Here is a 22,998-nt window from a genome sequence, read left to right on the forward strand (position 1 = left end):
CTCTAGCTTCAAGCCTCCTGCTTGTTCCCAGAGGCCACTCACCCGCCCACCACTGGCCTCCATTGGCCCCAAACTTAAGCTGCTCAGAAAAAGGGTGAAGACTCGCAGCCCCCAGGCCTCTCACTCTCCATTAAGCAACCCTCCCCATCTGCCACCCCATCATCTTTTTTCCCATCTGTCCAGCTTAGGGCCTAGAGCCTCTAACCCACCTGAGTCATGTGGCAGCCACTTATCCTGGCCTCCTCTGTGAAGAGCATCCCTTCTGGCTCTAGGGCACAAGGCTGGATGCAAGGTCTGGGGCAAATGGCCCTGTGCAGTGCTATACCTTACCCATACATACAGTCCAAGTGACAATAGGCCCACATGGATCCCCAAGCAGCCATAACCAGGGAAAGCAGAGGGGTGATAAAAAAAAAAAGGGACACAGCAGGTGGGGGAGGTGAGTGGGGAGGGAGAAGAGAGGAGGCCCTGTTGCCAGGCAATCAGGCCTGCTCAGGGCCTCTCCAGGCAGTTTGCATATCAATGAGCAGCCCAGATTTAGTACCAGGGTTGGGACACCCACACACTGCATTTCCTCCAGGCTGCCCATATCTGAGGGCTCAGTCTGCTCTCCACTGCCCACTGGGAGGCCTGGTGGCTTTGAAAGGAGCAAAGTAGCCACTGCCACCCACACTAGGCAACTGCCCCAAGGGTATTAATCTGCCCCCACAGTCCAGCCTCCCAGATCACTGCTGGGAAACCAGAGAGATAAATGTCTACTGGATGACCTCAGGGATCAGTGGGAGGGCAGGTGCACAGGTACATGTAGGCAGACAGGTGAAGGACAGAAACCCAGCCCTGGAGAAATATACCCTGGCATGCTCATTCCTGGGCTCATGATATATGTTCTGCATGGTGTGCATGCTGCACATGCGTCAGCCAGGGTCCATATTTATGCATGCACATGGACCCCCCAGGAATTGCCATCACAGTCACATGAATCAGCCAGGACAGCTAGGAGGCTGGAGACTGGCAGCACATTAGCACCCATGGAGCTGGAGGGAGGCCTTGGAGGGAAGCCGTGGCCCCAGAAGCTAGTGACTTGCAATTAATAATTCGTCCCCACCCCCGGTGATTTGCATGCTAGTGGAGGTTTCTGAAGTCCAAGGTGGGGGTCTCAGTGTCTGAGGTGTATCCCCAGAGCAAGTTCAGTGAGGGGAAGAGATGAAGGAGGGGAAGGCGAGGGGCACAGGGCTGGAAGGGGCGGGAGAGTGGGCTGTGAGGAGAATCAGCAAATGATAGAATGTTCCACCTGGAAGATACCTTCAAGGCCACCAAGTCCCAAGGCTTCATTTGCATATGAGAAAAGTGCCAATCAGGGGAGATTTATAAAAGAGAAATGAAGCAAAAGAAAAGAAAGAAGACAGGAGAGGTGAAAAGATCAAGAAGAAAAGAGGCAAGGAGAAAACCCGGGTACAGATCGGGTAGCCCGGGTGCTCGCCTTCTCCTTGCCTTCTCCTTTGTTTAATGAACACATCTCCCTTTTTCTCTAATTAGGTGAAACAAACAACTTGAACCAGAATTTGTATTTCCCAGAAAGCACACGCCCGGACACAGTAAATATGTCATTAATCATCATTCCCAGGCAGAGGAGCACGCTGGGCTGGAAAGGAGGGGAAGCAGTCAGAGGACCTAATTAGAGCCCAGCCTCCCTGCCCCCTCCCACTGGCACCCACACACAGGCTCCCTGCCACCACGCCCAGAGTCCAGCAAGTGGAGAGGGGGGGGTTCCCCGGCAGAGTCAAAGTTATATAAATATCCCTTGTTAGCACCTCAGAAGAAAGGAGGTGAGAAGAACAATGCAGTCCCCTCCTCCGCTCCTCCCCTCACCCCACCCCCAGGTCTTATTCTCATCCAGGAAATTGTTCTTATTATCACTTAGCTATTTATAGTCACAGTGAGGTTTGCTGAACAGCCCCAAGCCAGCATGGTACTGTGGTGCTGAGTCTAGCTGGGGGATAAATTATATGCCCTCCAGAAATTTTTTGGACCTCAGTCAAGCACCCTGGCTCATGAAGACTCCGGCCCTGTGGGCTATTTGGCCTGATCCCTTTGTCTGCTAGGACTGGCCACATCCTTCTCCTTTGGTCCCTGTGCCCAGGACCAGTGCCTCCCAGTAAAGAAAGTGCTGAGTCCTCAGGCCACCAAGGCCTGGCTGGTGTACAGTATAGGAGAAAGTCCAGAGCTACTGCCCTGTGGCTCTCCCTAGAATGTCAGAGTCTGGCTTGGCCCAAAGCAGGATGTGTTGTTTTGTTGTTGTTGCTTTTGTTGTTGTTGTTGTTGTTTAATTTTGAAATCAGGGTCTCAGTAGGTTAACCCAGGCTGGCCTCAAATTTGAGATCCTCCTGCCTCAGCCTCCCAAGTTGCTGGGATTGCAGGAATGCACCACTTTACCCAGTGATGCATTGATCTAGGCTGAGGCTCAGGCTAGGTTCTCCTTGTCCCAGAAGTCACAAGCTTTGCCCCGTGTTGAGAAGGATCACCCCAAGCTGAGACTAGATTCCAGCAGCCGACAGATTTCTGCTAGTTACCTCAGTAGTCATTCTCCTCCAGAGTACTGAATCAGTAATTGTTTCCACCTGCAAGGCCCAAGTCATAGGAACTGACCTTTGGCATCTCAGGAGGCTGGACGGGGTCACTCATTCTGAAATACCAGTCTACACTCTGCCCAGTAAGTTCCTCTTGCTCAGTTTTCTCTTGCAAAATAAAGATAATGCTCTTGAGAATGAGAAGCAATCCTATTGTTATTTCTTGGGAGGTTTTGAGGAAGTAGAGTCATCTATTCCCTGGCCCCAACTGGGGCAAAGCACCGCTGCTTCCGGTACCCCTTCCAAAGTGAAGTCCCTCCCAGGATGGGGCAGAAAGTCTTCAAAAGATGAACAGACTCCAGTTTCTACATAACATGACCCTCCCACCCAGACACCCTCCCCAGCACGTGACTCCCTTGATGGGCCCCAAACTGATGGGGAGGTAGCTAGAAAGGGGAACAGGGGAGGGCAGAAGGTAGCAGCCCTGATGAGAGAACTAGGGACAGAATGACATTTTTTTTTTTAAAGAGAGAGTGAGAGACAGAGAGAGAGAGAGAGAGAGAGAGAGAGAGAGAGAATTTTAATATTTATTTATTTTTTCTTAATTCTCGGCGGACACAACATCTTTGTTTGTATGTGGTGCTGAGGATCGAACCCGGGCCGCACGCACACTAGGCGAGCACGCTACCGCTTGAGCCACATCCCCAGCCCCAGAATGACATTTTGATCCAGTAGGAAACAGCAATGGCCCCAGAAGAGAGGGGACCAATGGCTTTAGGACTTGTCTTGGTTTCCAAGAGCTTCCATAACAAAGCACCACACTCTGGTGCGTAAAACAGCAGTGCTTTGTTCTCGACAGCTGTGGAGGCCAACAAGTCAGAAATCGAGGTGGCGGCAGGCTATCCCGCCTTTCAAGTATCTAGAGAAGAAGGCTCTCTGTCTCATCCAGCCCTGGCGGCTCCTCTTACATGTGGCAGCATCATTCCAATCTCTGCCTCTGTCTTCACATGGTTGCCTCTGATTCTGTGTCATCTGCTCCTCTCAAAAGGACAGTCATTGGATTTAGGGAGGACCCTCCCTAAACCCAGGAGGATCTCATCTCCAAACCTTAGAGATTAATAAGTACTTAACTAATCTGCAAGGCCCTATTTCCACATGGGATCGTGTAAGTTTCTGGGTAGACATGAATTTGGGGATACAGTTCAACCCACTACACGACCCTAGTCTTCATGTCACTACCAACATAAAGTATGAGTTTAGTCAAGTCCTGTCTCCTCTGTTAATTTCACCTGTTTCCTCCCCAGTCAGATGGAAAATAATGATATCTGCCCTGCTATGATTTGGTGGAGGCTCTAATGAGATAGGGAAGGGAAATGGTTTGAAAAGACAAAAGGGAAATATGTAGGGAAATAATTAAAAGTGGATGTGCATTGCTTCTGCCTACATCCCTACCCTGCTCTGTCCTTACCTCCATGCCCCCAGTCGCATCCCCTTCTGCAGACCGTAACCTTTCAGGGGCCACAAGTGGCCGCCCACTGCAAACTACCTCCTTGCTTTTCGCACAGACCTAAGACTCACCCTGACACCAGAGGCAAAATAGATGTCAGTTCATTTCTGCATAAAACCTACTTGAAGCCTGATTTCCATTAGCCCCAGCCTGATTTCTTTGTGCTTTTAGCTTACAAGACCAGGCCGATTTTCATGCATGATAATAATATTTCTAGTTGCTTTTTCCTTCCACACCCCAGCACTCATGCCAGGGAACCAAGAGTAACCTCACCCCCAGCTCTGCAGAGAGACTGAAACCCTGGTCTCCTGAGCTGACCTACACACCCACATACTCCATCACAGCTCTCTCTTCTCCTCTCTGAGCTGGGCCCTGAGCCACCCAGGCCAACACAACCCAGTGACATGGAGTCTTCTGTCCCTTTTCCCCCTCCTCTTCCAGACCCTGCTTCGAGATGGCAAGCGTGAGAGCATCGTCAGCACCCTCTTCATCTCCCCCGGTGATGTAGAGAATGGACAGAGCATCGTGTGCCGTGCCACCAACAAAGCCATCCCTGGGGGGAAGGAGACTTCAGTCACCATCGACATCCAGCGTGAGTACTGACCAGCCTCACCTGGCCTGGCCAGGCCCAGATTGGGAAATATCTTTTACCCCTGACCAGAGCTGGGGCCATCTGAAGGGAGAGGATGGGCCAGACAGCTCTGTGGATTGGCCAGTTTGTGTGAATGGGCACAAAGGACTATCTTGTTCTTATTGTCATGTGAAGCACAGATGAGAGTCCTCTGCAGAGGACATCTTCGAGTCACATTCACACTATATATCCACATCAACAAACAGTCAGCAGCTAGCCCCACTGGCCTGCTGGAAAGGGAGCCAAGGCAAAGATGCTGGGAGCTGACAGGCACTCGGGGTCCAGAATGGATCATAGCCGTGTGCCCTGGAGAGGGTCTACAGAGCTGCTCTCATGCAAGGGTTGGTCAAGGGGATTAGAGGAAGAGGAAGAAGGATGGGTGTTCATTCAGCTCATACTTTGCATGCATTGTCTCCTTTAGCCCTTACAATAGCACTTGGAGGATATATGACTGTGGTCCCTAACTGGGGAGAGTGAGGCATCAAAGGTTGGTTAATTTTCCCAAGGCCACATAGGGGGGCCAAGCACCTGAGCTTTCCAGAGCCCACCCTGATAGCCCAACTTCTATACTCCGAGTCAGCCTTCAGCAGGTATGGCTATTACCGTTGATATCAACAATCACATGCTGTTAAGATCCACCAGCATCACATCCCAAAAGCCACCTAAAGGAGATCCCTAAATGTCCCCTAAAAAATCCCCCTAAAGTGCCTGTAAGCCCCAGGAGCTTGACAAGGCCTTACTCACAGGACCAGTATTGGGTAGGTTTAAAGCATCATCCCTCAAAGGTGGACTTCTCCCCTCTCAGATGCCCTCCCTGCCATGGAACATAATGCCACTACATGCTGGTGACCTAGCACATAGTTGGTCATAGACTCTGAGAGACATGGCTGCAGTTGTAGGCTGGCATTCATGGTCTCCTCAGCACTTCACTCGTTTTTGAAGAAATGCTTTATAACACTTCCTAACAGCCCTGACTTGTCTAAGGGTTCTTGACTCTGGGCATCATATGGCTCCCCAGGGATGTGGAGTCCACAAGAGCTGTGCCTTAGGATTTCTAGAGCCTATCTTGGCATCCAGAAAGCCAGCATCCTGACCCCATTTAGATTCCAGAGGGAGAAAGAAATGGTTATAAACATCAGGAAGGTCCCAATGCCTGGAGAGAATGGTGGAGTTCTTGGGAAGGCTTATCTTCACTATCTTGCCAGCAACTAAAAATCCCCTTGACCCCACAATGCACACCCCAGGGCTACTTCTTCCAGTTACTCTTCATTAATGAGAGTAGAGAGCAGCAGAGCTCTTGCTGAGCCTAAGGCCAGGAAGCTAGAGGGAGGTGCCTAGGGCACAAAATTTAAGGAGGCCTCCTTTGATGGTGTAAGTATAGGGTGGGTCCTGAGAGGGAGGGCCTCCTTCAATTTTGCACCTGAGGTTCCTCCATTTCTTGGCCCTAGTCCTGCCCTGGCTCTCAGCACCACCTGTTTCTGCCCCAGTGAACTGGGGTTTGGAGCACAGGCCCAGCTCTGAGAGGAGGCAAGATGCTCTTGGGCTGGACAGCGTGACAGCCAGAACAGCTCCACCACTCCCGAGCTTGGCAGGCCTGAGCTTGTCAATCTTCACATCCCACCCCCAACTCGGGTTTCTTGCCTTATCTGACCAATGATGTCTCTAGGATTGACCATGAAGAAGAGCTCACTCTCTCTAGACAAAAGCCAGATCTGGGGGAGGCACAAAGTATCAAAGCCCCCGAATATCTGTGGCCACTGCATGGAGCCCCTGATCTCCTTCCCCCAATCCTGGGCAGGAGACCTATACCAGCTACAGAATCCCATACAAAACAGACAACCTAGCTGGCTCTCCCAAGACAGCAGCCAGGACCCTGGCAGGGAAGGGGGGAAGTAGCAGTGTTTCTGCTCCAGGCCACTCTCCATCACCCAGAAGAACCTCTCCCAGCAACAAGAGAGTCATCATAGTAATAGCCCACCCGGCTATTCAAAGACATCCTCTAGACGCACTCTAGCAAGAGGATCAATTTACCAGGTTGCACATGCTCTGGGGTCTGTATCAAGATGTCAAGGGCCTCTCCAGGTCTCTGGGCCCTGCCTGACTTTGCTTCCAAGGACATCTCAACCGTATCAGGAGGGAGGCATCATGACTGAGGTCAGGCTCAGAACCCAGGTCTCCAGTTTCCTGGAAGGGCCCATCCAAAGCAGCACAGGGTAGTCGTTAAGGCTTGGCATTCTTCCTGGTTTGAATACTGAATCTGCCACTTACTGAGTGACACTCACCTGGTTAGTTACTCACTCTATGCCTCAGTTTCCCTATTCATACATGGTGGTAGTCAGACTTACCTCCTGAGGTTGCAGTGAGAATTTCATTAAATCACTTACGTCAGCCCCTAGCACCATGCCTAACTCCTTAGGAGCATTGTAGCCAATGCATTAGGACAAATAGCCACAGGTACATGGCAGCCACTCCCCAGGGAGCCCACCCCCAGCCCTAACAGGGGACAGGCCTTTATCCATTTGCCCCTGGACTCTATCTCCCATAACCAGAAGGTGTTTATAAGTGCCTGCCAAGCAAAAGCACAGCCTCTCCCTCAGCTCCCTCTGCCTCCTCCTTCCTCCTCCATTGATTCATTTGTTCATTCTGTAAGCGTCCGACTGTTTGCCGTGGACACCGTGGGCTGGATCAGAGCCGCCTGTGCAAACCTGCTCATTTTCTCAGTCAACCAAGAAGCATCCAGACTCAGCAAAAGCACATTTGTTGTTTGTTTCCCTTGGTCTTTATATGTTACCCAACGGAAGACAAAGCCCCCAGATTGAGTAATGGGAGAGAAAGCTTAACACCCCCAAAGCCTCACCACATCTGGACTCCATGTCCAGCTGCCAAGTTTCAAATGGATGTGCTATAAAATCACTGAGTCATGAAGTTTCTCTTTCCCGCCCCCTCCTCCGTGTAATACTTTCCCTGAAAACACACACACACCCACATATACACACGCACGCAGGTTGCTGATAGAAACACTAACAGACTCTCAGCTGTAACATCTGTTCAATGTGATCTCAGTTCCACTAGCTACATCAAAGCTGCCCTCCTGCAAGTTATGCAGCCGACATCACAAGTGGGATTAAAATCATGTTTAATAGTTGGATATGACATAAACTATTTATACTTCGGGAGCTTGGCAGACTCCTGGAAATTCATATCCTGCACATCCAGAGGAGACGGGAGAGGAATGGAGAAGGGATGTAGGCATCTCTGAGTCTGGAGTGGAGGTGTGCAGGTAAAACTGGTGTGTGTGTGGAGCCCTCCTGGGACTGCTCTCCTGAGGCTCTTCAGGACAGGCTGGGGACTAAACATATTGTAGAAAGGAAGGGAGAAAGCAGAAGAGAGGCCTCCATGGGCTAAACTGATAATGGCAGGTGTGTGGTGGAGCATCAGGCAGAAAGAAGGGTCCTCCAACAGGTGGGCTCCATTCCCCTGCCTCCCAAGAGCCCAACACTTTGTAAAGGACACTTAGCTAAGGGATGGGCCTTCAATCCCTCAAATTTCTCCCCTAATTCTATGGTGGGTTCCTAGATTCTATTGAAATGACACCTTCACTTCCTCAAACAAAAGCTGGTTTCACAGTATTAGAATTCATCATGTGAGGACACGGGCCAGCTGCATATTGGGTCCAAATGACAATCACCAAACCCCTATGCCTCCAGACATGCTTCTCCACAGCAAGGTGCAACCTCCCCTCTGGGTCTCCACAGGTGATCAGCTTAGCCACCAGTCCTGCATGGAAAGAGGGTCAGCTGCCTGATTCAGCCTTGCTCTGGAAGCTGGTGGGCAGCAGCTGGGGAGAGGATGTAGGATTTTCTAGGTGGGTGGGAGAGGGTCCTGGGAGGTGGAAGGAGAGTTCTCATGGCTATTCCTTGCTAGATACATCTTTGTGACCATTTGCATTATTGGTTGAAATAGCCACCTGTGTTAGTCAGCTTTCCACCACTAAAAGAAATACCTGGGATAATCAACTTATAAAAAGGAAACATTGATTTTGTATCAGAGTTTTGGAGGTTCCGGTCCATGGTTTATTGACCCTGTTGTTTGGGGTATGTGGCAAGGTAGCATATCATGGCAGGAGAGTATGGTGGAGCAAGATGGCTCACCTCATAACCAGGAAGCGAAAGAGAGAAAGAGGAAGAGACCAGGATCCCACAGCATTCCCCACCCCCGCCCAAAGCACATGCTCAATGACGGAAAGACCTCCCACTAGGGCCCGCTCTCAAGGTTTCCACCACCTCCCAACAGTACCTTGTAATTGCCCACAAAAAGGTAGCAGACCAGCTGCTCCTGCACCAGATGCTTCCCCGATATGTAGTTCCCATCCTGAACTAGGAGATATTATGAGAATAGGCTTCCAACATAGGTAACTACCCACTGCTCAGATCATGGAGTTCTCCCCAGCATCTGCAGATCCTAACAAGTCCAGTGGACACCTCGCAGGCCAACACCTATGTTCCCACACTGGCAGTGAAACATGGCACTAGCATGCATGGGGGTCAGTAGTCCTGACCTCACCTCCAGCCTTATTCCGCAGCTGCAGGGTCTCAGAACCCCACCTGCCTCAACTAGGTGCCCACACCCAGTGGCCACAGTCTTTTTCCCTGTACTCCTTTTCACAGGGAATCAGAGTGATCAGTATTTTTCTTGATGGCCTCTACAGAACTGGCTTCCTTACTTCTTTTTCTGGGCTGAACCCCCTAGCAAACCCTCATGACCTTTCACAATTTGCTCTGCATGCTGGTGGGGAGCAGCCCAGGGTGCTGGCTAGCAAGTGGGAACTGAAGTGCCCTTTAAGTCAGCCTAAAGTTGAAAACCAGCCTGGCCTCCAGGCCGTGACAAGGGAGAGGGTGGAGCACTGGATCATGGCCTCCTCTCCCCTGAGGTGCAGATGACGCGGGGCAGAGTCTGGAGCTATGGGATCCCAGCAGCAGGGTGACCCAGCCTGGAGGAGGTCGAGAGCAGCTGCCCCTGAGCAGGGCAGGGCCAGGCTGACATGAGGCCATATGTGGGCTGATCTCCACCTCTCTTCCTCTCTGCTGAAGACCCCTCAAACTCTATTCCCATTTTTCCACCTCTCAAGTCTGTTTTTCCCTCTCCCTTTTCTCTATTTCTTGTTACTTTGTTTGGAGTTTCTCCTAACACCCTGTCATTTTCTGTCTCCGCCTGCTGGGTCTCCCTTTGTCTTTTCTGCTTTCAGTGAGAAATTTTCCTGTGATTATGCATGGCTGCAAATATGTCTGTCTGTCTCTGCCCATCTCTCTGCTTCTCTAGGTTTCTGTCTCCTTTTTTTACTCTTCTGAATTTCTCAATCTATGTCTGTCAGTCTGTTGTCCACCCATGTCTCTGTCTCTCTCCCTCATCTTTGTACCTATCCCTCTCTTTCCCCTCCCTCATCTCTGTACCTATCTCTCTGCCTCTCTCATCCCTCCTCTCTGTTTCTGTCTGTCTGTCCCTCTCTGTAGTCTCTCCCAGGTCTCTGTCACCCTCTGTGTGTCTGTCTCTCCAACATGTCCGTGCCACTCTGCTTGCCTCCCAAACCGTCTGTGCAGATCTCTCTGTGTCTTGCTGTTGCTGGTTCCTGTCTTCCTGTCTCTCTCTCCCATTCTCTCTTACTTTCTGTCTCCTCCACCTCCCACCATTTAGCACTTCAGAGTTTGGCTTCTTATCGTGTCAAATGAGAAAACTGTAGCCCCAGCCCTGGGAGCTGAGGGACTGGTGACACCAGTCAGGACTCAGTGGAGATGATCATGCTGATGAAAGGCTGTAAATGCCACTTTCAAGTTACCAGATGCCCCAGAACCTTCACACAGAGAGAAACAAACAGACATTTCAAAGACAGGAAGCTGGTATTGAAATGGAGCTGGGGGTCCACATTCCCCCAAACCCTGCACCTGCTTCTCCTCTGCTTCCTGAAGTGTTTTGTTCTGTCCAGAAGCTGGAGGCTGGACAGAATGCTCCTGGGACCCAAACAATGGCAGCTCCCAGAGGGACATTCACTTCAATACCAGGCCTTGAATCCAAAGAGGGGCCAAGGTCCCCCCAGGACCCTTGAGGTTTGCACCTCCAGGGAGCAAGAGCCTCCTGCTGAGCCCCTCTTTCTGAAGACCTCAAGCCTGGTGGCTATTCTGAGGGCCCCATATGGTGGCATCTCTGGCCTTAACCTCCTTGTGTTCCAGAGGGTCTTTCTGCCCTAAAATTCCACGCCCCCCCTCCACCCCGACTACAAGAGAATCTCTTCTCCCTGCAGACCCCCCACTTGTCAACCTGTCAGTGGAACCGCAGCCGGTGCTGGAGGACAACGTCGTCACATTCCACTGCTCTGCAAAGGCCAACCCAGCTGTCACCCAGTACAGGTGAGCATCACTGCTGTGGAGGCACAGCCTGACCTCAGCCCCCCACCCCATGCCTGTCACGTAGGATGTCACTTATCGTCCATGCATGGCTACCATGTGTGATTCACTGCAGGTGTCCAGATAGCCTTGTAATCAAATAACCCCCACACCCACCCACCTGCTGGCCAGGTGGACTCTTCCCTTCCTTCATGCGGCACGCATGCCTCTTCCACAGGAGGCAGGATGCTGTGCCCCTCTTGTTCAAACAGCTTGGTTACTCGGTATTTCTGAAAAGAGGGGGAAAGGCTCAGGAACAAAAGTTAAAACACACCAGAAGAGTCAGGAGAGTCATTAGACTCTGACTGCTCAGGGTCCAGTGGGAGCCTCAGGACCCATGTGTTCTTGCCACAACATTGATAAAACCATCACTGTTTTTTTTTGTTGTTGTTGTTGTTGTTGTTGTTTAGTATTAGGGATTGAACACAGGAACTTTTACCCCTAAGCTACATCCCCAGCCCTTTTTATTTTGAAACAGGATCTCACTCACTTGTATCTTTGCCTCTTAACAGCTTCTTAAAGGCAAGAACTGCAATTTAGTCACTTATGGCTCTCAGCATGTAGCCCAGCGCATGGCATCAAACTAGGGCTCCTTATGTGCATCTGATGGATGCGATCTCTGAAGGCCCAGAGCTGCTCCTCTGGGAGCCACCCCACCTATGTGCATCGCCACACAGGATTCCAGAAACTAAGTGATCTGAGAGTTCCTCAAATGCAGGCTGAGGATACTTACCTCACCTCCTTTGGATGTTCCTTTGTGATACTCACCAACGCCCTAACTCGGCCCTGTCCTTTCCCACCAGCCCGGGCTCCATGGCAGGGCCCAGGGCATCGCCTCTGCCATGGATTCGGTCATTAAGCTGCAGCCTCAGAAAATGCCAAGGAGGATAATGGTCTCGGTCTAGGAAAGCAGCCGGCCTTAGGAAGTGGAGGACTGGGAGACAGGAGGCAACACGGCCCCAGCAGGCAGAAGGGAGGGAAATGGGTCAAAGAGGTAGCCAAGACTCAGGTTGCACATAAGGAACAGCTCCCTGCAGCGTGGATAATTAAGCAGCCTGGGAACAAGGAACCCAGGAAGGGCATGAACCTTTCCCTAAGGACATTTTAAAATAGGATGAAAACCCATCTGCCCTGCCTGATTTAACCCTTCCCTACCCTGGATGCAGTAAGATCGGGTGACCTTCAGGGTCCCTTCCAAGCCAAGGACCCCTGGCTCCCAGAAATTGTGCAACCCACTCAGGTCCAGCAGGCAGGTCTGATATGGCTAGGGTCTGGCGTCTGTCCAGAAGTGACTTAAAGATCCAGAAGGAAAAACCAAGACTCCTTCTCTCTGAACTGTCACCCTAGGCCTGCTGGGCCTGGGCTGCTCTCCTCTGTCTGCTCCCATCCCTGAGTTCATGGTCCCCAAATACCAGGTGTGACATGCCCAGAAAACTCTGCTAATGCCAGTTTTCCAGGGAAGCCCCTGTCACCTAGAGAGCCCCCACCCAGGACCTACCCCTGCCCCATTCACCTTCACAACCGGACCCCAGATGTCTGCTGAATCCCAGAGACAGGGACAGACAGATTCCAATTTCTACTTCTTGTCACTGCCAAGATCCTGGTCATCTGAGTACTTAGTGATCAGAGACTGGACACACAGCAGGACAAGACCCAAAAGATAGAGCCTCTGCCAGCAGGCCACCCCACACCGTGGCAGGTTATGCAAATGTGCAGGAAAGGAGGCTGCTGAACCTGACTGCCAGGGCCACCCACTTAAAAAAAAACAGCAAGAAGACCAACGATAATAAGGACAAGGTCATTACAAAGCACACGTGGCCAATCGTGAAAACTGGTGAATCTAGGCAAAGAAAAGATGGCAGTTAACGGGGCTATATTGTAACTTTTCTCTCATTTTGAAAGTTGGGATTTTTTCAAATAAAAAGTTAATAAACACACAGAGAACATACAGGTTTCCCTAGACACTAGGATCCTGTGGGATTCCCTTCCTCTCTGTCCCACTCTGGAGTTCAGGGAACCCCAAGCGAGACCCTCGTGTATAGAGGAGCACTGAGGAGCAGGAGGGGCACTAGTTCTTATTCATCACTGTCCCTCATGATCAGCCAAGCGCCCTGAAAACATGTTAGTGCAGGCTTGGGCTCCCTCCAGGATTCCAGAGGCTTTGGGGGAGCCCTCTGGCACCCAGAAAAAGGCAGGACAGTCCGGGTAGGCTGAGTTGCAAAACAAAGGAGGTGGAAGGGCTGTGGAGAGAGGAGGCTGCGGGCACCTGCAGGCACCCGAGCCCACCCACACCTGCTCAGCCCCTCCCCACCCCCACAAGACCTCACCAAATTCTCCTTCTAGATGCAGCGTTGGAACCCAGAGGGAAAAGCCTTAAGTAAATCCCATCACATAAGTACATTGATTTTTCCCAACTGACTTTGACACGATTACAGGTATCTTTGTTTCTTTATTTTGATTCATCTTGATTGCTTCCTCTCTGGTCTACCTAAAAGGCTGTAATCTCTGAAATTAGAGATTGGCCCTTCCCCATGCCAACATCCCAAAAGGGGCATGGCTGGGCAGAGAGGCTGTTACTTCAGCTGCCCCCAGGGACCTGGGGCGAGAGGTGCTGTGGGCTTTTTCTTTGGAAGGTTTTTCTGTGTGTCTCCAGCAGACAGCAGGATGGGGGGCTGGCAGTGCCCAGACGAAGCACAGGGCTATTCAATGCTCCAGTGTGAGGGCTGTGACATGCCAGGCCTCCTGATTCTGTGATATAAATAATTAATCCTCTTACATTTGTTCAGACCAAATTAGACATTGATTGGGAAAGGCTTAAGCTGACTCCATTTCAGAGGGGCTGGGAGAGGCGGTGGAAGTAACAGCAGATGCACTAGAATGTTCCCACCCCCAAGAGGAAGAGGAGCCACAGACCAACAGGAGGAAAAGGAAGAGATGAGAGGAGGTGGGGGCTCCATGCTGGTGGCTGGAGTGCAGTGGTTAGAGCCTTTGGGCTTGTGAAAAGGCCCCTCAGAGGGCTGTTTAGTGTGGTAGGGAAGAAGAGGAGGAGGACTCCCATCCAAGTACTAACCAGGGGCTGGGGATGTGGCTCAAGTGGTAGCGCGCTCGCCTCGCATGCGTGCGGCCCGGGTTCAATCCTCAGCACCACATACAAACAAAGATGTTGTGTCCGCCGAGAACTAAAAAAAAAATAAATATTAAAAATTCTCTCTCGCTCTCGCTCTCGCTCTCTCTCTCTCTCTCTCTCTCTTTCTCTCTCTCTCTCTCTCTCTCTCTCCTCTCTCACTCTCTCTTTAAAAAAAAAAAGAGGAGGAGGAAAGACTGGCTGGACAGGCTGAGCAAGATGGGAGCAGAGGTCTCTGGTGGAGTGGAGGGAGGGGTAACACCTCAAAAGGCCCTGGCCTTGGGTTCCTGAGGATCCTACCCCCACAGCCAGCTCCTGCTACAACTCTGAGAGAGCCTCCTCCCTAAGGGCCCCGTCAAAAAAGGCCCAACCCCTCCGAAAGGCCCTGGGGAAGAAAAAAACGTGGGCCTGCCCATCAGACCCAGTAATCCTGGCCCCAAGCCAGCCCCAGCCTCAGCCCCAGTCCCCTGGTGCTGAAAGCAGCCAGGAGCAGGGGCCTGACTTGGGTTGAGCAGAGCTTCTTCCTGCCCTCCCCACTGCTCCAACCCCCTCGCGTCAGCCGAGTAGAAGAAATAGGGTCTGGACACAGATCCCCGACTGTGTGTCTGAAACTGAATTAATCCACCTCAGGCAGGGGCCGTGCCTGACTATTAAGTCTGGTCATTAAATTAAACTTAGGAATTGAAACGATTCATGAATAACTCATAATGGTTTGTTGGGAAGCTCCTTAAGCTCTCAGGGAGCTATGCTTTGCTCTTGTTGTTAAACCATAATTGTTATTATTAATCGGGTTCTTAATAATTACCCGATATTAATTCAAGATAACCACCGCGTGGTGCCAGCTTAGGTGTTCCATGGGATGCACAGAGTGGTGTCTTTCGGGACTAGACCAGACTGGGCCAAGAACTGATGGAGGGGAGGGAAGAGATGGGACTCAGTAGTACCAGGAAAGATCCAAGAGCACAGGAAGGGGAAGAGAGCGGCCAGCAGCCACAGGGGAGCTGTGGCTGTAGGGCACCATGGTAGAGGTTGAGCAGCCTCTCCATCTTCAGAAAGACACAGCTCTAAAGCAGCCTTGAGCTACAATAGGAGGAACCTGGTTAGAAATTCCGTGATTTCAAAGAGAGGGACTGCTGTCCGTAATAGGATTGATTATACCAGGAAAGTGGTGAGCTCTCTCTCCTTGGAGATCTGCAAGGAAAGGTCCCACCTTCACACACGTGCACACGCACACACATGTACATGCTCATACCCACGTGCAAAGGCTCACATGCACACACATTCTCGATGCATGCAAGCACCCTTGTGGGGCTGCAGCTCTGCAGACACATATAAGGGACCTGGTGGCTGGTCCAATGCAGCAATTGCCATCCCAGGGTCAGTCAGAACCAAGCCAAGCCTAAGGCTTTTCAGTCTCTGCCACCTCCATTCCCTGTGGTACTGATTGGCATCTGAGAGAAACCTCCTGTCTGCCCCCCCCCACTCTGAATCAAGGTTGATGGAGATGTGACCTTGTAATAATGAAGGCAGGTGAGAGAGCAGAGGCTGAGGAGGAATTGGAGCAAGTGCCAACCCTGGGAGAGGTTGAATGGACTTCCAGGGAGAGCAGGAGCACCAGACGGGCTCCGTCCTGAGAGCAGGAGTCAGGACTGAGAGCTGAGAGAGGGGGGCATGTGGGAAGAGAGGGACAGGCAGGCACCTCACACCCCTCCCACATCTCACTGTGCTTGAAAACCAAACTTCCTGGGGCCTCAGTTTTCTCTGTGTGTGTAGGGACGTGTGTGTCCACATGCACACTGGTGCATAGGCATGTAATCGTTAGACCTTGAACTCCCAGGGCATAGATTCATACCCCTTGTCCAATGTTTCCCAGGGTAGGGCCTGTGACAGAGCTCAGAGCAGGACAGCCAGGCTATTTGGTGTCCAACAGTTGGTTTGTCCATGGTCTAGCCAGGCAGATGGGCTGGCCAGCCTGATAACCAAGATACCTCCCTCCAGAATAACCCACTTGTCAAATGCTACTGACTATGGCCCCAAAGCCCACCGCCTGCATGACCTATGGGAGGGTGCAAGTCCAACTCCTCCCTGAGCCTTTGAAATAACCCCTGTGCAGAGACAGCCCCTGAGAGAGCTGCTTTCTTGTGGGATGAGGGCATCCAGCTCCCTGAGGGATGGCCTTGCATTCGAGATGCACCCAGCACCCTGGCCTCTGTTGCAGATGGGCCAAGCGGGGCCAGATCATCAAGGAGGCCTCTGGGGAGGTGTACAGAACCACCGTGGACTACACGTACTTCTCAGAGCCTGTGTCCTGCGAGGTGACCAATGCCCTGGGCAGCACCAACCTCAGCCGCACGGTGGACGTCTATTGTGAGTACAGAAATTGGGAGCTTCTCCGCATGAGCAGAACTGGGTAGTCTCTGGCTGGAGGAACCATGGCTGGATTCATTGCATGCAACATAAACATCATGCTTCCCAAGCGTACGGTGCATTGTACTTTGCAAAAAGCTTCCTTGTCTAGGGTTTCATGCTGATTTTGATCTTCAGAATGACCCAGCTCAGACTGCTATAACAAATTACCATAGTCTGGATGACTTAAACAACAGAAACCAGAGTGCCAGTGTGGTTGGTTCTGGTGAGGGCTCCCTTCCTGGCTTGCAAACAGCTGCCTTCTCACCTGTTATCACCTGGCACAGAGAAAGAAAGGAACCAAGCTCTCTTCTGTCTCTTCTTAGTTGTTGTTGTTTATTTGTTTTCTCAGTATTGAGGATTGAACCCAGGGGCACTCTACCTCTGAGCTACACCCCCAGACCTTTTTTTTTTTTTTTGAGACACAGACTTACTAGGTTGCCAGGCTGACTTTAAGTCTGTGATCCTCTTGCCCCAGCCTCCTAAATAGCTGGGGTTACAGGTGTGTGCCACAGCACATGGCTTCAAGCACATTTTCTAGGGATGGTACTGCCTACTCCTTGTGGACCTAAGAAAGGCTGAGTGTGGGGGACAGGGGTCTCCTTCTCAATTCCCAATCTCACTCCCAGACCCCAGGTTCAGCCCAGGCAGAAGGGTAAAGGAATGGGCTGAGTGGATTGAGATGGCCCAATACCCTGCTCTTTCCTTTCCTCCTGTCACAATGAGGGGGGCAGCAGGAGGGTCGCGGGAGCTCCCCAGCCCACCTGAGGCCTCTCTTCTTCTTCCTCCCCATCACAGTTGGACCCAGGATGACCACAGAGCCCCAGTCCCTGCTCGTGGATCTGGGCTCTGATGCAGTCTTCAGCTGCGCCTGGATTGGCAACCCGTCCCTGACCATCGTATGGATGAAGCGGGGCTCTGGTGTGGTGAGTCCACCACGTTGACCCCAGGGGACCTCTGGCAGGGTGGGGGCATAGTAGACAGGAGGACCCCTCTCATAGTTAGGTGAGGAGAGTCAGCCTCCAGAAGAGGATCCCATAAAGAGGAGAGGGAACCCAGGTGCCCACCTGTACCCATCTCACCCTGAACACATTCGGCTTTTGCAATTTTGCCCTATGGTGAACCTTATAAAAGCAGGTAGTCAGTAATATGGAGTTGGGGGAAGTCACTTGAAAGACTTTTCAGTTCCATCCCAGCCCAAAATGTTACCCCTAACCTTGGAGTTACCCTGTGCTTTCTTCCTGGGGTCTTCTTTTGAAATGTATGTATTCTGTAGTGTTCATGAGTTTGCCAGATGACCCTCCACAGGGACAGCAATGAGGGCCTTGGGTAAGGAAGGAGAGGGAGACAGAAGGAACTGAGCCTCTGAGATGGCCAGTAACCGACCAGAGCCACACGGGTATTAGCTGCCAGAGCCAGGACTCAAACACTGACCTATCTAATGCCAAAGTCTACTTTCCTGTCATCGCCCCAAACTGTGTCCCAAAGGGATACTGAACATGACTCAGACAACACAGGTCCAGGACCCTCCACCATTCAGCCACAGGGTAATCTCATCCATGGCCAGCCTGGGAGAGGATGAGCCACTGAAGGTAGAGGATGGTCAGCATCCCCTCTCTCTGGGAAAGCTGGGGGTACCCAGCCAAGGAGTCCTCCCTCCACACACTGCCCACAGGGCTGCACCTGGACATACTGCAGCAGCGTCTCTGTGTAGGTGGGGGCTACTCTCCACATCCACAGGGCCCAGTCTGCCTACTGCCTTCCCACCCGGGCTTTTACCAGGACACTGTCACCTACTTACTACCAGGCCTGACTCTCAGCCACCAGGTTGAGAGACAAAAAGAGAGAATCCTCCCCCCCCCCCCCCCCGGCTCTTTGTGTCTGACCCTCCCCCATTTTTCCAGGTTCTAAGCAACGAGAAGACCCTGACACTCAAATCTGTCCGCCAGGAGGATGCTGGGAAGTATGTGTGCCGGGCCGTGGTGCCCCGGGTAGGAGCTGGGGAGCGTGAGGTGACCCTGACTGTCAATGGTAAGACCCCCAGGGGGGTGGGCTGGGGCAGGGGGTGTACCAGGCATTGCCCCAAAGGGACTGTCACTGGCTCTGGGCCTTGCTACCACCTCCAGCTATGGTCCTCAGTAGTTATGTCTGCCCCTTTTGGAGTCCTGGTGAGAGCCAAGTTTGGAGGTGAAGAAGAGCCTGGGGGGTTTTCTGATCACATCTCTCCTTTTTGTTATGTTTAAAGGGGTCTCACAGTAGCTGATGATTTTTTATCCTGGATAGGAAAAGAGTCAGAGGTCACCTTGTGACCATATCCCTTGTCTGCCCTTTGATCTTGACTTGGCCATGGGGATTTTAAAGGCACATCCCCCACTTTTATGGCTAGACTCTTCCCATCACACAGAGCCACTCAGCCATGGAGAGCTGTCACCACCCCAGGGACCAGGTGTGTAGGGGCCTCTTGAGGGCAAGGAACATGACTCACTATACACAACAACAATAATGACAGCAGGACAGTGTTGTAATAGTGGGAGTCAGTCAATAGCTAGGGTAGAGGGGCAGGATCTTCAGATCAGATCTGGCTGCCCATGTGGGTGGCCATGGAGAAGCCGGGACCTAGCCCAGGCCAGACCCAAGAAGGTGTGGTGCCAAAACAGAAATCCCAACATCCCCACTGTGATGTGTGCTTGGGCTGTGATAAAGCTACCCATTGGAGAGGGTGAGAGACACCAAGGCCATGTCCCTCAGCCACCTCCAAGGGTTTGACCCCATTTCTGGTGTGGTCATGATCCTTTGGGAGCCCCCTGCTCCCACCAAAGGCTGCCTGGGATCAAAAACCTAAGCCACAGACCCAGCTGTGTAGGCCTCTAAATCTGGCTCCAGAGCAGGGGCCTGGGAGGGGACTCGCTGAGGGAAATCAGCCTGTTGGCTTCATCTCCACCCAGGGAGCTGCCCACTGACAGCCTTTTCTAGTCTCCCCCTTTGCTAGAGAACTAAAACCAGCTTGGTGCCTCCTCAGCATCCCCCTCTGCATTCCCATTAGCCAGCTCCCATTCCAGGTGTATTTCCTTTCCTCTGCCTCCCCGACAGGTATGGCAACCCCAGAGAGAGGGTGAATCTGCCCAGACACCAGAGCATTCACAGACCACCTGTCCAGGGCAGAACCCCAGCTCCAGAGCGCTCCAGCCTTCCTGTGTGTCCCCAGGATGCCACCAATAAATTGGCACTGCAGGGCTAAAAATAACAGCATCTGATCGCGCCTCGTATATCCATGGCAACACAGGCTGCAGCCTTTTCCTGCCGTGCCAGTATCTGACACTCGGCTCAGTGCACCAGGCCACAGTGAACCAGCCATCTTCCCACTGCCCACTCTGGGGAGGGCGCTGGGGAGTCGGGCTGTCCACGCCTGCTGCCAGCTGCAGTCCACATGCCTGGGACCCTCAGCTCACAAGTGCCTTCCAGGGTCCTGGAGCCAGAAGCTATTAACTGAGCATCCTCGTTTCTGGGGAAAAGGGTGAATAAGGAGGGGCTGACATCTTTCTGTCACTTGTAGACATTCAAGCACTTTAATGGAAATTAAAAGAGGTTTTGTTTTGTTTTGTTTTTAAAGAGTAGAAATCCCCACCCCAACCTGCACCCTGGGGAACTCAAGCTTTGGGCTGGACACAGCAGCCTGGGCCCTGGCATTCACCTGGGGTTTAATTTTTCCATCTCTCTCTCAACCTCCACGTCTTTCAGCAAGTGCCTCCCCTAGGTTGCCAGGCAGAGAAAGGCTGAAGGGATTGAAGTAAGGAAATTGCTGTTTACTTCTGCCAGTCTAGGGCTGCCTGGCACTGGGGCAGGAGGCTGGATGAAGTGGCTCAGGGAGAGGAGCCTGCCAAGCCCCCTTCTGTCTCCAGCTTTGGAAAATAGGTGGACGGGTAGTGAAGCCCTCGGACAGGGGCCAGGCATGTGTCAAAGGCATGTGATGGCATAGAAGCATCCAGAATGAGCTGAGTTCCCATCACAATAAATCCCTGTTCCTGGGCACCTGCAGGCCAGAACCCTTTGGGGAATAAATTGGCATGGATCTCAACTGAGCTTGCTTAAACCAGGTAGCTGCAGGAAGGGGAAGATATTTGCCATTGGCTGACTCCCCCAATCCCATTTTTTTTTTTATCCTGGCTTTTGTTTTCACTTAAGGAGCCCATAAATGCATAGGCATTTGCTGATAGTTTTTAGAATCTTGTGAACCCCTCTGGGAATTCCTAGTTCCTGGGAAGTGAAAGGAAAAGAGTTTATGGTATCATCACTGTTTAGCCCAGCAGCAAATCAAAGAACCATCCAAGTTCCAGAAACATAGAGTCTCATCTCTTTGGACCAAAGGCCTCTTGGAGCTAAAGAGATTTAAAGGCGGAAGGCAGGGCTCAGCCCACTCTTACAGCCATCTGAAGGCGGAAGTCCCTGCCCTGAGGTTACCCACCTCTTCCCAAGCCCTTGGTATCCTAACCTCAAGAGAAGCCATGGGAGTGGCTCCCAATACCTTTTTTCCCTTGGCTGAGAGCTACTCATGGAAATGCAAATCTGTTTTAATTAAGGTGGCTAATAAACAGCAATTATGTTTGCAGCGATTTTTGTTTTGTTCCCAGCATAATTTTGCACATTCTCCCCATCATTACTCTTATCTGTCTCTCCTAAGACATCAACCCTGAGATGGGGAAGGGAGTTCAACCACACCCCATCCCCAACCACTTATCCCAGCTAGAAAATTAGCTGAGCAAATGGTTGTAGTAGCTGTTTCTCTTTCCCACTTTCAATGTCAGGTTGGGATCACACAGAAAAGACTTAGGTTAGATAACTGGCAGAACTGGAAAAGAAGCACTATAGACAAGTTCTGCTTCGGGTGGACTCTCCCTGTTGCATGATGTGCTAATGTGACAGGCACTCTCAGAACTTGCCACCCATAAACATGTCGTACCTGCATGCATATTGAATGGGATAATATTGAGGTCAGTTTTAGAGCTGTGGTCTCACTAGGGCCATCTACGTATGTGTGTGGAGACAAGATTATAAACTACAGGATCTACTGAGACACACATTGGATTAAGATAGTGAACATGGGGCTGGGGATATGGCTCAAGCAATAGCGCGCTCGCCTAGCATGTACAAGGCACTGGGTTCGATCCTCAGCACCACATAAAAATAAAATAAAGATATTGTGTCCACCTAAAGCTAAAAAATAAATATCAAAAAAAAGATTGTGAACATGGCCAACACATTTCACCTATCCTGGGTGATTTGGGCCCCTGGTAGAGGGACAGCACCCTTTTTCTTCCTCTGGAGGAACCTGGCCGAATACAGCCAGTTTGTTAGGCAAGAGCACCCTCTACTGGAGAATTGAGAAATGGCTTGAACTCTAACAGCTGCCTAGGCCAGCGACATTCATTAGGGCTGTTTTCCTTCATCATGACACCTGCCCCCATTCTGGAGCTTCCCAGGTTCACCACCTCCTTCCTAAAGCTTTCCCAGAGCGCCAGATAGAATTATTCTCTCTCCCCTAAAGTCGGTTGGCAGTTTATCTGCACTGCTTCTGTGCTATGAACGCTCACCACCTTTTATTACGGTTATTTATGTCTTCTGGGGATTCTGACTTAGAAGCATTCACTCATGATCCCTTGAGAGGTTTACGACTTAATGCCTAATTTATCTTCAAGTCGCCTACCTTGCACTCTACCTTGCACATGTGAGCCTTCCGTAAATGTTTGCTGAATGCTTGGATTAATGAATACACTTTTGAACCCACCACAGAGGGTGCCAGCTGGAGACCTGCCCTTCCTGGATCCCTAATGTGTTGCTGTCTCCCCAACAGGACCCCCCATCATCTCCAGCACCCAGACCCAGCACGCCCTCCACGGTGAGAAAGGCCAGATCAAATGCTTCATCCGGAGCACACCGCCACCAGACAGAATAGTGAGTGCTCCAGGGAACAGGGCAGGCCTGGCGCCCCCACCCCCAGCAGCCCAGGGGTCACCTCTGCCAAGAGCCCAGCAGTCAGCCAGTGGGGATACACCTCCCAGACTCACTTTCCTCAAGGAAAATCATACCTACCTTCTCTCTCTTGAGAACCCATCCTGAGAACAATTACAGGCAACCTCCCTTCTTGGATCAGGAGTGTTCCCAGGAGGTGTCTGCCGTTTGGCTGAGTTCAGGGTTAATGATTCTAACCAAATCTGCATCCTGGGGAAGAGGGGAAAGATGAATGATTTCTTCTATTTCCTGGGTTCAAGGCCAGTCTGGCAAAATCATAAGCTGAGTGGAGTTTATAGTTGGCTACTGCTTTCTGTGCC

At 51.5% G+C, this 22,998-nt stretch overlaps 1 protein-coding gene and 1 long non-coding RNA gene across 4 annotated transcripts in view; one reads left to right on the forward strand and one right to left on the reverse strand.

Moving 5' to 3' along the window:
* Window positions 1-22,998, forward strand: part of KIRREL3 (kirre like nephrin family adhesion molecule 3) — a 557,358-nt gene that overhangs the window by 518,359 nt on the left and 16,001 nt on the right. For all 3 annotated transcript variants that reach the window (XM_081261743.1, XM_081261744.1, XM_081261745.1), the window contains 6 exons: window positions 4,516-4,666; window positions 11,001-11,106; window positions 16,485-16,633; window positions 17,471-17,598; window positions 18,577-18,703; window positions 22,521-22,621. In XM_081261743.1, the coding sequence (XP_081117869.1) occupies window positions 4,516-4,666; window positions 11,001-11,106; window positions 16,485-16,633; window positions 17,471-17,598; window positions 18,577-18,703; window positions 22,521-22,621 (762 nt within the window). The remainder of the gene's footprint in view (window positions 1-4,515; window positions 4,667-11,000; window positions 11,107-16,484; window positions 16,634-17,470; window positions 17,599-18,576; window positions 18,704-22,520; window positions 22,622-22,998) is intronic.
* The window catches only part of LOC308630998, a 79,536-nt gene that overhangs the window by 51,676 nt on the left and 4,862 nt on the right, over window positions 1-22,998 (reverse strand). The window lies entirely within an intron of this gene.

This window comes from Spermophilus citellus (genome assembly GCF_964194105.1).
Source record: "Spermophilus citellus genome assembly, chromosome: 2".
Lineage (NCBI taxonomy): Eukaryota > Metazoa > Chordata > Mammalia > Rodentia > Sciuridae > Spermophilus > Spermophilus citellus.